Source organism: Periplaneta americana, chromosome 17 (genome assembly GCF_040183065.1).
Source record: "Periplaneta americana isolate PAMFEO1 chromosome 17, P.americana_PAMFEO1_priV1, whole genome shotgun sequence".
NCBI lineage: Eukaryota > Metazoa > Arthropoda > Insecta > Blattodea > Blattidae > Periplaneta > Periplaneta americana.
Window position 1 is genome coordinate 136047019 of NC_091133.1, and position 16477 is coordinate 136063495.

Below are 16477 nucleotides of genomic sequence, written 5' to 3' on the forward strand. Positions count from 1 at the left end.
ATGCGAATCATATTTGAAAGTGCTGTGCATCGACTGGAGTGGTTTGTAATTTTCTGTTTTTTTTTTTTTTTTTTTTTTTTTTTTGACGTCAAGACCAGTGCAGTTTGAAATGTTGGCAAACAAAGAAACAAATGCTAGGGTAGTGATAAAAATAAATGCTAGGGACGCGATAAAATTAAACAAGTGCTAGGGACGCGATAAAATTGTGCGATAAGCAGCCATGATTGGTTCAAAGACGTCCTTTCGTACCGTTTTATTGGTCGAAAGTAGTGTGACGTAGTAGAAGTGTAACAGTCAACATAATCATACTATGGTGCTTAGCTTCTGATGATCCAAGGACAAGGAGGCTACGATTACGGTGCGCCCGTCCTAGAGGGGCTGCTTGGGTCAATGACGAACAATATTTCAAAGAATCATGTATACATTTTTTTTTAACGTCATTAATTTCAAATATTAATTTAAATTCTTGAATATGGAAGAGTTTTGATGACGAAGTCTTGAACACTATACTGTTCGCAGACGATCAAGTAATTTTTAGTAACACTGAGGACGAATTACAAGTTGCTGCTCATAAACTGAATGAACTCGCAAGTGAATATAATATGAGAAGAAAACCAAAGCAATGGCTTTCGAAGGTACAAATCATACAAGATGTAAAAGAATGATTAATAACAAATTAATAGAGCAGGTAAATAACTTCAGTTATCTAGGATTCAACGTATCTTACTGTCAAAAGAACGATATAAACATAAAATTAAATAGATTTTATAACATGTGCGGAACAATAAGAAGAACGTTGAAAAATAAAACACTAAAATCCACACAGCTAAAATTTTATAAAACAATGGCAGTACCAATGCTGACATACGCCTGCGAAAATTGGACACTTAACAGATCAAATAAAAGAAGAACAGAGGAGCTGAAATGAAGTTCTTACGTTCAGTAGCAGGCTATACATTATTAGACAAGAAATATAATGAAGAGATCAGAACAGAATTAAATATTTTTAACCTGACAGAAAGAATTCAAAGTCTAAGATCTAATTGGCTACAGCACATAGAAAGAATGCCACCCTACAGGCTTCCACTGATTTTACTCCTAAAGGTAGAAGGAATGTTGGGCGTCCGATGACTAGGTGGAGAGACTCGATCTCTTGATGAGGAAACAGGCCTAAGGCCTAATTCCATGATGTAGAAGAAGAAGAATATGGAAGAGTTAAATTCCAACAGAAAACTAAGATTTGGCTAGGGTGGGACAGATGAAGATTACAAGAAATTCGATTATCGTAACAAAAATATATCAATATTGGGAAGAGTTTAAGAGAACAATATGAGAAATCACAATGTAATATTGTTATAATTATGAAGGTAGATCATGTCCTGCCATGTTTCACCTTCTTTTCATACTATATTAAATTGTCATCTGAAGATGCCGTCTATCGTTTTGCTACAATGGAACAAGCCAGGTTTTCAGGCACATAAATTATTGTCATGGGTCATATTCATACGTTAGAGTCTCGGTTATTAATAACTCTTCCGATACACCGTCCAGCGGGTAGCTAGTATGGTAGGGTTCCCCAGACTCACCCTTCCAGTTAAACCAGCGGTGACCAAAACTCGAGCTGCAGTGATTACATGCGACAGACAGCCTAATAAGTAAGGAGACGGAGGAAAGGTAGTTGGCATGAAAACTACAACCAGTGGTGGTTTTTGTACTAACATCTTGATCGATTCCGCGGATAGAAATCTCAAGATTAGCTGCATCAGTAATGTCACTGCTGTCATCAAGAGCTAATGAATAATATACGATTTTTCTTGCTGCTTTTTTTAATCCTCCTCTTGAATATAATCAGGAACTTTCTAAATTCTTCTCTCGATACTTGGTCGAGAAATTCCTATTTTTCAAAATTAAAAACTTCTTATAGATAAGTTATTTATGCTATTTTAATCATTACTCTTTTGAGAAATTCTGTTCTATTAAAAAGCTTTAGAGCACGAGATATTTCAAAACCCATTAGGTAACTGACTTCCTTACATTTATTTAACTCATCTTTCTCTTCCTGGCTATGATTTAAGATATGTAAATTTCTGGAGTTTAACAGTTCGTTGACACACAATATTCTATCAGTTTTTCTACAACATTAGTATTAAATGAATAACTAATAAATAGTTATCCACATCTAAAGATTAAGAAGATTAAAATTTTATCCTTCTAGGGAGAAGATCTAAACATATCAATATTCATGCACGTACAGAAGAATTATAGAAACACATACTTAGTGGTCAGTAATAATAATAATAACAATAATAATAATAATAATACTTATTTACAAATGGCTTTTAAGGGACCCGAAGGTTCATTGCCGCCCTCACATAACCCAGACATCGGTTCCTATCCTGTGCAAGATTAATCCAGTCTCTATCATCACATCCCACTTCCCTCAAATACATTTTAATATTATCCTTCCATCTACGTCCTTCCCAAAGGTCTTTTCCCTCCGGTCTCCCAACTAACACTCTATATGCATTTCTGGATTCGCCCATACGTGCTACATGCCCTGCCCACTCAAACGTCTGGATTTAATGTTCCTAATTATGTCAGGTGAAGAATACAAGGCGTGCAGTTCTGCATTGTGTAACTTTCCCCATTCTCCTGTAACTTCATCCCGCTTAGCCCCAAATAATAATAATAATAATATATTATTCAGGGTGACAATTAATGTTTTATATAGTGCTAATTGAACCGTTGAGTAAAGTAAACGTATTACATTTTGTCCAAAAGAAAACCAAATAAGTTCTCTTTATCATTCTTGAAACCACGTCTTACTGCTTGTAGAGACAGAGTTTGTAGAGCGATATGTTACCGCCACTGCATGTCTTCAGTACGCGAATGAAACACACAGCCATGTACAGGAAACTCCTCGTACCCGTTTGAATGTCTGTGATTACAGGATGTAATCACGACACCTGCTTTGGTCACCGCTGAGTTAAACCAATCTAAGGAACAATTCCTAACCTCGGCAGAGTCGCCAATCGAACCCGACCATCGCGTTACTACAACACCCAAAGATTGGCTCCGGCTCTTACCAAGTATGAATTGAATTATAATTATCAGTCACATCCATCTTAATATCATTCACAACAATATGACTATAGCTCAGAAAGTAACTTAATAATTATCTTTAAAAAATTTAATTTACACTATTATGAAAAATTGCCCGAAATCAGCTATATTATTATTATTATTATTATTATTATTATTATTATTATTATTATTATTATTATTATTATTATTATATAGAAATTGGAGATTTATCCTTCGAAGGGGTGGAAAAATTCAAATATCTTGGAGCAACAGTAACAAATATAAATGACACTCGGGAGGAAATTAAACGCAGAATAAATATGGGAAATGCCTGTTATTATTCGGTTGAGAAGCTTTTATCATCTAGTCTGCTGTCCAAAAATCTGAAAGTTAGAATTTATAAAACAGTTATATTACCGGTTGTTCTATATGGTTGTGAAACTTGGACTCTCACTCTGAGAGAGGAACATAGGTTAAGGGTGTTTGAGAATAAGGTGCTTAGGAAAATATTTGGGGCTAAGAGGGATGAAGTTACAGGAGAATGAAGAAAGTTACACAACACAGAACTGCACGCATTGTATTCTTCACCTGACATAATTAGGAACATTAAATCCAGACGTTTGCGATGGGCAGGGCATGTAGCACGTATGGGCGAATCCAGGAATGCATATAGAGTGTTAGTTGGGAGACGGGAGGGAAAAAGACCTTCGGGGAGGCCGATACGTAGATGGGAGGATAATATTAAAATGGATTTGAGGGAGGTGGGATATGAAGATAGGGACTGGATTAATCTTGCACAGGATAGGGACCGATGGCGGGCTTATGTGAGGGCGGCAATGAACCTTCGGGTTCCTTAAAAGCCATTTGTAAGTAAGTAAGTATTATTACTATTATTATTATTATTATTATTATTATTATTATTATTATTATTATTATTATTATTATTATTATCATAGTCATCAGCTTCAAGGATTTGGACCATGTTGGTCTGTTTCGACTCCATTCAAAACTGGTCATTCCATCGTCGCCTAGGGCTCCAATTTGTCTGCGTCCTTTAGGGCGATATGTTTCTACGACTCTTGCATTACGTGCAGAGTCCATTCTGTAGAGGCGGTCTTTCCAACACTCCCTATAACTTTTAATGACCTCATTTAAGAGAACTTTATACTTATGGTACGCAAAATAACTATAAAAACAGCCTATCTTCAAGTAGTCGTAAATATAATACTATACAGGGTTGTTTCCGATCTCTGATAACGAATTTGAATGACGTCATGTGCGTCAGGAATCACACCGACAGTGAATTGCGGCGAGAGGTGACATACCGACCAGTACTGAGTGATTTCATAATCAGAGTGCACGGTGTATCACAGTAGCAATGCTCAAGAAAATCGAGTCTTTTTGAGAGGGGCACATAACAACTCTTTCCGATGCCAAGTACAGTTACGTGAAAATCATAGGAGCCTGCAAAAAACGTGGTTTCGTTAGTTCCAAGAAAGGTATCTTGTGTGTACCTAATAAGACTGGGAAAGCTCGGATGTGATTAATTCCAGAGTGGAGAAAGCAAGCAAATCCACCTGTCATCAAAAGTCGCCGCACCACACGTGATGATAGAAATTAATTCCATTCGAGCTTCACCAATCTTATTAAGTACACAGAAGACGTCTTTCTGGGAAATAACAAAATCTCGTTTATTTTATTTTCACTGAACTGTACTTGGCATCGGAAAGGGTTGTCATGTACCCCTCTCAAAAAGGCTAGGTTTTCTTGGGAATTTCTGCTGTAAGTCGCCGTGACTGACTATGAGATCACTCACTACTGGTCTGTCACCTCGCTGTCGCGTGACTGCTGACGTCATTCAAATTCGTTATCAGAGATCGGAAACAACGCTGTACATCAGAGTGCTTTCATTTTCTAGTGATGTGTGTGCACACATTAAGCTTTAAAATGAAAAGAATGGTTATTCTAGAGTAAATCTTTCCCCTTACAGTAATTTTTTAATTTAAATATATTCTTTTCATAAATTCAGAACATGCTTGTGATTAGGTCACTCTATTCACTTATTATAGCACATATTGGATTGAAATTTTAGCCACTTACTGCTAATCGATACTAAACCACACACTATATATATCTGCATATTATGGGCTTATACCAATCTTCACAGTCAAAAATATATGTTGAATGTTTTTAGGCCTACTATTACTATGCTTAGCAGCAATATGACTTCCCCGAGGTGGAAGTTACAATACAACAGGTATCCGATATTATTGAGTTAATCATGTTGAATAGATATTTCCACCAGAGTGCTGCATTGGAGTTAAATCGCTCGCTTGAACTCGGTCGAGTGTCGCACCCTCGAGTGAGATACGATCGGTCGTGACCCGCTCGTAATAAATAGAAGCACAGTACAAGGTCATCTCACCGACATGTCTTATCTTGTATGGAAGGCGACAGATAAGATACACAGTCCACACCTGTGGAGTAACGGTCAGCGAGTCTGGCTGCGAAACCAGGTGGCCCGGGTTCGAATCCCGGTCGGGGCAAGTTACCTGGTTGAGGTTTTTTCCGGGGTTTTCCCTCAACCCAATACGAGCAAATGCTGGGTAACTTTCGGTGCTGGACTCATTTCACCGGCATTATCACCTTCATATCATTCAGACACTAAATAACCTAGATGTTGATACAGCGTCGTAAAATAACCCAATTAAAAAAAGATGAGATACACATATTATTGTTTGCTCACACGGTAAAAATAAGGCTTTATTTTATGCGTTTATGACAAACGTTTAATGGAACGTACCAAAACAGGAACATGAAGTTATAAATAAAATAGTATGAAAAACTTCGATATACAGTAATTATTGCTAATTAATAATTATTCAATATTTGATTTATCACATAGCCTATATGCTGCGACAATGTAGAAACGTTTTACAAAATATTATTGATATAGCAGTAGATTAATAACAATATTAGTACAGAGATAACGTCACAGAAAATATAATAAAACTAATAATAATGCTCCACAACTGTTACAGACGCAAAGATTGATACACTAATTATTAGAGATTATTATTATTATTATTATTATTATTATTATTATTATTACTAGAAAACTTGATACAGTTCTTGCAGTATCGTGATTGTGTTCTCCGTTTATAATAATTACATTTACTTCCAATAACATCTATCAGATGTGGCAAAAACAAAATCACTCCTGTGTGGGAGGGAAAAAAAAAAAAAAAAAACATTTACCTACAACATTTATATTACATTTTAAAGCAAGTTTTGTAGTTGTACTATGGAGAGGTTAGTTAAACACTGCAAAGTTTTGAAATGATAAACATCTATGATGTTACTACACAGTTCATCACTGCAACAAGAACGAATGTCTAACGCTCGGCTTATACCGTTCGAGGATTTATCGCTCGTGACAATTTTACCCATCATGCATGTGCGCTACCTATAGGATTATGCTATGAACTACTTGGCGCTCGAGCGAAAACGTCCGATGCAGACCTCTGATTTCCACCATATCATTTTGAATTATAACTTTACATGTAGATGTCTTGGAACGTCAATGTAAATTACAACCTTTATGTATATCTAAGGATGAAACGTTCTCAATTATATTGATATATAGACAACAGCAGAACGTTGTGACATCACACATAGAGAACTGCGCAACATTATTGGATAGTGGAAAGTCACTTACGCCTCGGCGACCGTTCAGCGTGATTATAATTGTAACCGTGGATTATAACGCTACAGTTCTCTGCTAAGTTTGCACAGCTCCTAATGACAACTGAACATCAACTTACGCTCCCAGGGACAGCCGTACAGCTCCACCCGCATGCACACCGTCCGCGTGTGAAGACTGTAGGGGATGAAGCGGACCCTGCTGGCCACGAAGGGAAGCTCCAGCTCCTGACGGACTACCAGGTACGTGTTGGTGTTGCCTGCGAGGACCTGCACAACACACCACATGCACTACAATTAAAATATTGCAAACGAACTAGAAAATATTAAAGTATATTACGCCCAGCCGTAAGATCTGTTCTGTGGGTTGCAATAAGCGACAAGGTGGACCAAGGGAATTCGGAATAAATAAATAAAATAAAAGACACACACAGCAATGGCTGGACCATGTCGCTACTCGTTCCTGATGGCCTAGGTAAAGAGACGGTTACTGAAACAGAATTCAGAGCACAACGCTTCGAGCGAAAGATGGTAATGATGATGATGATGATGAAGAATATTCGGTGCACGAGCACAGCTTTAGAATAGTTTTCAAACTCTGCTTCAATTGACTCGGTTCGGCGAAGAGTCGAAAACAGAAGGGGATATAATATGTATGTATGTATGTATGTATGTATGTATGTATGTATGTATGTATGTATGTATGTATGTATGTATGTATGTATTCACACTGCAAATGGGTATATACCCGGTGGCAGTGGTAACTAATTGCACTCAATAATGACAATTAATAATAAACACAACTAATAAAAAACCATAATTAATAATAATATTAAAATAATAATAAAATAATAATAATAAGAATAATAATAATAATAATAATAATAATAACAATAACAGGGAACATCCTAAATTAAATGAAGCACGATCACTTAAAATAACATTTAAAGTAAATCTAATTTGTATCTTAACCCTAAGTTCGAACTAAGACCCACGAGTGTGACAGGTTCATACCTGCACAAGTACCTTTCGGCACTACACTTATTTCGCTGTCAACTCACTCACTGCACTGATTCTACCTGATTTCACTAACACTAATTTCACTGTTCAAATACTTTGTACAGTCACTTCACTGACACGAACACACTTCACTTACACAATAGACTTCATTGACACTACACACTTCACTGACACAACACACTTCCTCACTGATAGAACACTTCAAATAACAAGATATCAATTACACCCTTTAAGTAGTGTGTGTAATATACTACCGTCTATTAATAAAGTCCTTCAGCCTATTTTTGAAAACATATTCGGTTATTGGTAAAGCCTTTAGTAAGTCTGCAGGTAAAGCATTCCAGTCCCTGATAGTACGATTGGGAAAAGAAAACTTTCCAGTGTCCGTCCTCTGTCTTCTTTCCCTCAATTTATATGAGTGGTCGTTCCTTGAAGAATAATTTGATGGCTGCAACTTATTTTTTATTTCTCTCCTGGGAGGCTCACCTCTGTATGTTTTGAACATTGCGCACAATCGAATTCGCGTTCTCCGGTCCGTGAGTGTGTCCCATTTTAATGGTGAATTATTACGACAACGCTTGAGAGCCCGACTTTGAATCTTTTCCAGTGTCTTAATATGTTCTAATCTGTAAGGATCCCAACATGCAGCACCATATTCCATTACTGGACGAACTAGTGATTTATATGCAATCCCTTTGGATTTATCAGAGCCTTTCCTTAGTACCCTCATCACAAAGTGTAACGCCCTCCATGCCTTTCGTGCTGTGTCTGAGATTTAAACGTTCACAGTATTTAGAAACAAAAAATTGATGTTCTACTGTTTGTGTTTGGATTTAAGGTCTACAACGTTCCAGTGTGAAGGTAATAATTATATTACCAGACCTAAAGGCTCTATCTTGTTTGGTCCATTTTGTTTGGCTAACTCAAAGACCTGAACCAGAGTATGACTGACACAACAGAGTGCGTGAACTACGAACACCTTTAAATAGATCCAAAACGTTACGTTCAAGCGCTGGGAGTAAAGCGCACAACTTGTATACAAAGACGTAATTATCGGAATTATCAGAAGGTAAGAAATTCCGGTCCAGCGGTACGCAATAACATCTGTGGCGAGAAGTTTCTTCTTTCCCATAACAAAGCTAAACAATTTGCTCCATCATTCATACGCAGAAGGAAAGAACGCGCTGCCGCTGCTACGTCGCTTTAAGTTCAGTCCCAAGTAACTGCATCATGGGATTTCGAATACATTCAAACAAAACTAACGAGCACTCCCTTTATTTCGAAGTTTTTGAACTTCTGTAACAATACAAACGACAAGAGTGTTTTCTCTACAGCCAAGTACCTTGTGAAGGGTACGTTACAGTCCCTCAATGGTCGGTGGTGAAGGGAGCGCATATCGCAGGGCTCTCAATTCAGTTCTGGAAGTTGCTAATTCCTAGTTAAATATCGCTATCGAAGACATCTACAATGACTAGAAATTTTTCCTTATAAGAGAAATTCCTTCGCTTTTCCGTACTCCTCACCGACCTTACTCCGCATCAAAGAATTTTTATGTTTTTCGCAGAGACTAAATGCGAGTAATAATTAAGAAGACACGGAATTGCGTATCTTGATAATATTGGATTACGTCTTACAATAATATTTTTTTTCTAAAAAAAACTGTTGAAGCTAGACACCTGATTTTTTACAGTTCATGAACACAGAATTTCACTTTATGCCAAAACAGCTGTTTTTCTATAATTTATTTCGTTACTAAGAAATAATTTGTTCCCAATTCGTATTTCCTCCGATGATTTTGAGTACAGTACCCCCTGCAACACCTCTGATTGAGGTTCTGGCTGATACGTACGTCTATTAACAGGCAGTACATCTGACTTGACTATGCATCAGAGAAAGAACAATTTGTTTGTATCATCTGAAGTCTGAATGGTGTGTAATACGTAGCTAGTCGGCGATGTATGCAATGGCGGGGGAAAGTAACTGGTCACTCCGCCCCATTATCTCCTGGCCTAGTTGCCTCATAAGTGGTGCCTTCTTGGTATCACTTGTGAGTGAAGAATGGTTAGAACGGAGTAAAATTCTCTCCAGCACCGGGATTCGAACCCGGTTTTCAGCTCTACGTGCTGACGCTTTATCCACTAAGCCACACCGGGTTCAAATTCCGATACCGCATTGAATTCTTCTCAGTTTAAGTTCTACCTCTCATGTACTGTGTCACAGAACATGTGACAGTGGCGCAATGTGCAACACTATGTACAGAGGTGCACTCGTTACGAGTGACCAAGTGGTCTGGGTCCGACGGAACATGGCGTCGTCTTGAATCACGAAGTAATTACCTGCGCTAAAATATTACTATGATGTACCGAATGTATATGAATGTTAAATGTTAAATGTTATGTTTTATTTAACGACGCTCGTAACTGCAGAGGTTATATCAGCGTCGCCGGATGTGCCGAAATTTTGTCCCGCAGGAGTTCTTTTACATGCCAGTAAATGTGCTAACATGAGCGTGTCGCATTCAAGCACACTTAAATGACATCGACCTGACCCGGGATGGAACCCGCAACATTGGGCATAGTGTACATCGGTACATCATAGTAATATCACCTGTGAGGTGCGTATCTGTCTTCAGACAGTTCAGTAAACAACAACAAACCTCTGTAACATCTCCAAAATTTAACAAATATAAAAAACTTCATTTCAGTACACGTAAATCATACAAATTAACAATTTCTAAAATTTTCATTTCTCTAGAGTAAATAAAAGCTGAGAAAAGGTTCATTTGTAAGGGAAAAACTAAAGCTACGGAAAACAATCATTACAGGAAGACTTATACGTACATACAGTATACCACGCTCCCTTCTCACAAAAACGAAAAGTTAACACGGATATAATTTCAGTAAAGTCACATGTTATACCATTTCAATAAAGGAAAAATCACAGAATAAATTGGACAAATAAAAAAATATACAATTTTCTGCCCAAAATCCGTAAATTTTTTAAGAATTTGCATTAAAATTAAAAATTGCATACTCCTTGCCAGAAAGTCTAAAAATTATAATGGACAACATTTTATATAGGTAGGCATATGTTATATAGGCCTACCATTTCAAATAGGCAAAACAAAAAAAAATGGAAAAATAAAAATATATAAATCAAAATATTCACCAAAAATCAAATTCCCATGCCTCTTAATGTAATGTGGATGCCGAAAAATATAAATCTATCCCACAAGGAGTCATTTTCCTTCTTTTTTCCTTTATAACTGTAGTGTTAATACATACATACATACATACATACATACATACATACATACATACATTACATACATACATACATACATACATACATACATACATAACTACAAATACATTAGGGCACTAATCTTATCTCTCACCAGTTGGCAACAAAAAATTTGTAGAACTTAATTTTGTTAGGATTATGATACATATACTTACTTACAAATGGCTTTTAAGGAACCCGACGGTTCATTGCCGCCCTCACATAAGCCCGCCATCGGTACCTATCCTGTGCAAGATTAATCCAGTCCCTATCATCATATCCCACCTCCCTCAAATCCATTTTAATATTATCCTCCCATCTACGTATCGGCCTCCCCAAAGGTCTTTTTCCCTCCGGTCTCCCAACTAACACTCTATATGCATTCCTAGATTCGCCCATACGTGCTACATGCCCTGCCCATCGCAAACGTCTGGATTTAATGTTCCTAATTATGTCATGTGAAGAATACAATGCGTGCAGTTCTGTGTTGTGTAACTTTCTCCATTCTCCTGTAACTTCATCCCTCTTAGCTCCAAATATTTTCCTAAGCACCCTATTCTCAAACACCCTTAACCTATGTTCCTCTCTCAAAGTGAGAGTCCAAGTTTCACAACCATACAGAACAACCGGTAATATAAATGTTTTATAAATTCTAACTTTCACATTTTTCGACAGCAGACTGGATGATATAAGCTTCTCAACCGAATAATAACAGGCATTTCCCATATTTATTCTGCGTTTAATTTCCTCCTGAGTGTCATTTATGTTTGTTACTGTTGCTCCAAGATGTTTGAATTTTTCCACCCCTTCGAAGGATAAATCTCCATATAAGAGGCAATATGTTAAAAGCGATTCTATGGAATTAATTTATATGTAGCATATCGAGGGCATCATACCAGAAGGGCGTATCAACAAATGCAGCGTTATGGAACTATTTTAATGGAGTCTATTTATGTTTGAAAACAAACGTTTTCAGAATCACAAGGAGCATGAGGAAGAATCGAAGAAAGTATCTTGTTATATAGACAACGATAGGAAAAATTATTCTATATTCAAATAGCTCTAATGTAAACTTGCATCTGTTTTGTTGATATGATATATGTATTCATGTAGCAGTGAGATTAAAATTACATTAAGTTCACATAAACAATTACTCCAACATTAAGCGTAATAGAATTTAATACGCGCCCGATACACAGGCTGCATGGTATATGCACATTGCACATTTACAATGGAAGCTTATTCGTAGTATTTAGGGCTATATATAGATACAAGCCAATAGCTCTTAAAGGGATCAATGAGACAAAATTTGTTCGTAGCCTTCTAACATAAGCATATAATCCATTGGTAGCTTTTGAAGTACATTTTTGTCTCCGACTATGGGTGGGTGAGCTCTTCAGTATAACCTCGCTGTACTATACATCACTGAAGCATATTTCAATTTTGAAGGGACTAACATCGAAGTAGTATTCCTACTTGTTCCGCACATTTTTTGATGCGAATACATTTAAAATCAGACCGACACACGGGGTGCCTGGCGACGCAACGTTCGCACGCGGCGATTGGTGCCCATTATGGCGTGGAGAAATTTTTCGGGCAATAGTCTCGCAAGTCCGTTGAGCTAGCGCGCCAAGCGAAAGATCTCGTCTAGGTCTGCCGTGTAAGCCGGACGTATTGAAGTAAAACCCACTTTTATATCAGGTATGCGTCTTTATTGAACGTCCAGATGGAATAGTTGTCAAGGAAACGGAGAAAGAAATAAACCCGAGATGTGCAACGCTTCTACTATGCACGTCACCAGAGGTTATAATTACAAACAATGAAACAAGATTACAGATCAAATAGTGTAAGTTCTTACAGTCAATTACTTAACAAAATTACATACATTGAACCTTTATATTATTACACTAGCCGTACCCGTGCGCTCCGCTGCACCCGTTAGAAATAAATATAAAGTAATTACATAATTAAAATAGGACGTTTGATCCAGGGAACATTCGTGTTTGATAGAAGGATAAATCGTTTAATATGTTACTTAATTTAAATTGCATCCAAATAATTAAAATGCGATCATTTTGGTCCTGAGACCACTCATTGATGCAATGACAATTCCTTTAACACGTTTCTTAATTTTTATTACATGCAACCATAGTTTAATAAACATTGACATCATTTAGATTTAATGTGTATACTTTATTTTACTTGTTATAGGTTTCCATTAAATTATGGTAATAACTTAATTTTATTCCTTGTTTTCTACGTATTCAGTAAATGGCGTTTGGCCCACTATGTTCTGAACCCTTCAAATAACTTAAATTATATAATATTACATTACATATATTATATTATATTATATTATATTATATTATATTATATTATATTATATATTATATTATATTATATTATATTATATTATATTATATTATATTATATTATATTACATTACATTACATTATATTATATTGTATTACATTATATTATATTATATTATATTATATTATATTATATTATATTATATTATATTATATTATATTATATTATATTACATTATATTATATCAGAAGTTACTGTAATAACATTATAGCATTATGTCCATCTAGAGAAACTACACTTTCCAATGGTGAAATAATAAATCGGTTAATTTAGCTTCCGATATTACTTCGCACAAACACAGAAACATTCTCTATAGGCTATCTTTCATAGCTTTCGACTGTTGCTGTCCAAGGCCCCTTATAGACGAAGTCATTTCTTTTTATTTCATTATACGGCCTTAGATGGCAGTTATTTTAATTTTAAAACTCATTTATCTCATTAAATATCAGTCCTATCAAAATTTTTCAAAGAATAAAACTTATCAGAAATCAGTTTTAAAGAAACTTGTGTTATGTAACATTTTTCACAAAAATCAATAATAAGCGAGATATTTCGATTTATTTAATTCAGGCCACCTTATAACTCCCCTTTTAAATAATGTATTTTGAATGCCATTTAGCCTAAAATCTAAGTTACAACGAACTTAATTTATATTCCAATTTTCATCGAAATCCGTTCATCCATTATCGCGTGAAAAGGTAACAAACATACATACATACATACAGACAGACAGACAGACAGACATACAAACAAAAATTTCAAAAAAGCGATTTTCGGTTTCAGGGTGGTTAATTATATATGTTAGGACCAATTATTTTCGGAAAATCGAAAATTACCAAGAAAAATTTCGGCTACAGATTTATTATTAGTATAGATGAAGTAGTTCAAAAGTTATGACAAAAGTTTTCAGCAATAATTTGGCATCTTCAGGTCACATTAAAAGAACATAGTAACATAAAATGAACACTTAAGATATTCCAGTTAAACACAATCGTTAAAAATTAAAACAGTTATAATACAGTAGGTAATCTGAACAGTACGCCATTAAAATACAGTAGCAGGAAGTTGATACCATGAAATCGTGGGACAGACTGATAGCATTGTGTTAATTGATGAGTGTACACAACGAAGAAAGAAGACATAACAATCTTCAAGTTTATGCGGGTGCAGTTCCCCAAAATGATGAAAACATGCACAGTATACAGGTCACTGTAAAGCTCAGTCGTGTTGCTGCATCAATGGACTCGAGTCAACTTCTCCTCACCCATCTTGTAAGTATCGTTAACCACGACTTCAAAATTTATATCCTTTCTTAATTTTCTATTTAATAAATTCTTTCACATTACCCTTTTATACTTCACAGGACTTTAATTCCATACGTCAACAAATAACAGCACGAGCGACCTATATACTGTGCATATTTTCATCATTTTGGGGATGTGCACCCGCATAAACTTGAAGATTGTTATGTCTTCTTTCTCCGTTGTGTACACTCATCAACACAATGTTGTCAGCCTGTCCCACGATTTCATGGCACCATCTTCCTGCTACTGTATTTTAATGGCGTACTGCTCAGATTACCTACTGTATTATAACTGTTTTAATTTTTAACGATTGTGGTTAACTGGAATATCTTAAGTGTTCATTTTGTGTTATTGTGTTGTTTTAATGTGACCTGAAGATGCCAAATTATTGGTGAAAACGTATGTCATAACTTTTAAATACTACGTCATGTAATAATACAGGGTCATCATTTTATTTTTACTTTAATTTTTATTGTACCTGAGTTTTTGAATGTACTTCACTCCCACCCCTTCTACTAAGGAAGTTCCAACTCCACACAGAACCAAGACCGCAGATAGTAAGCAGTACTGAGTTACTGTGTATAGTACGTTCCAGAAATATGTTCGCGTTTTCCAGTGACGAAAGAGCTTTCAATATTGAATCATATTTTCGCACAGGTACTGTCCGTTTGCCTACGTCGCATCCCGATTTCCCCCACCTGCTTCTGCTCAACCCTCTGTAAAAGCTGGGCTGTCTTAGCTCTTTTCTGAAAATATTAATTTCTTTTAGGAATTGGAAGTTTACGTAATATTATACAGCTGTTTAATTTAACTTAAATAAAAGGGCCTCGTTAAGTAGTTAACTGTCACGTGATTTCCTCCCTTTATACAATCCTGCGGCATAACCACTTAGACGGTCAGTAGATAGCATGTCTGAGTAATTTTATATTTTCGGGTCGGGCAGAAGTGAAGATTGAATTCACAGTACGTAGAGTAGGTACAGAATTATTTCAACATGAGTTACTAGTACGAAGGACGAAACTGGTAATTGGAATTAGATGCAATAGTCTATAGTGCGATAATATGCACAAAATAACTGAAGCCTGTATCGAAATGAACGGCCACCATTTTCAAAATGTGTTTAAATATTCATATTATGATTATTCTTCAATTTAACTTCTTTCTCTATATTGTACGCTAATGTGCTGTAGACAGTATACTATAAACTGCATAATGAATACGTTCGCATGGATAACTCACTTCGTGAGTAAAAACACTTATTATTAATACAGTACTGTACTTTGATTAAAGAAAAACCTAATGAAAATTATCAAACTCAAAATCGCGATATTTCCTAGTTTACGTAAATGGATGAACTACTTTTCTTCCTTCCTATACCTAGTATAGTGATTTGTGTTTTACGCCAGTATCATCGAACTCCAGTCTTGGAGGGGGGAGCAAGCGGTGTTTCCGGTTCTCTAAAGGTATAGACAGGTTAATATTAAAAATGTTAGTAAAAATAAAATGATGTCCCTGTATAAAGGTTCAATGTATGTAATTTTGTTAAGTAGGCTAATTGACTGTAAGAACTTACACTATTTGATTGATACTATACTTATCGGACCCAACATGCCTTTAAAATTAAAAAAAGATTTCAAATATTTGAGGTACTCAAGAGTTATAAATATTTGCAACTTGCTGGAGCCACAACATCAGGAATGAGAACCCGTGGT

General features: G+C 35.9%; 1 protein-coding gene across 6 annotated transcripts in view; it reads right to left on the minus strand.

Moving 5' to 3' along the window:
* Window positions 1–16477, minus strand: part of LOC138692977 (discoidin domain-containing receptor 2-like) — a 1165919-nt gene that overhangs the window by 327065 nt on the left and 822377 nt on the right. For all 6 annotated transcript variants that reach the window (XM_069816409.1, XM_069816408.1, XM_069816411.1 and 3 more), the window contains one exon: window positions 6909–7056. In XM_069816409.1, coding sequence (XP_069672510.1) covers window positions 6909–7056 — 148 coding nt within the window. The remainder of the gene's footprint in view (window positions 1–6908; window positions 7057–16477) is intronic.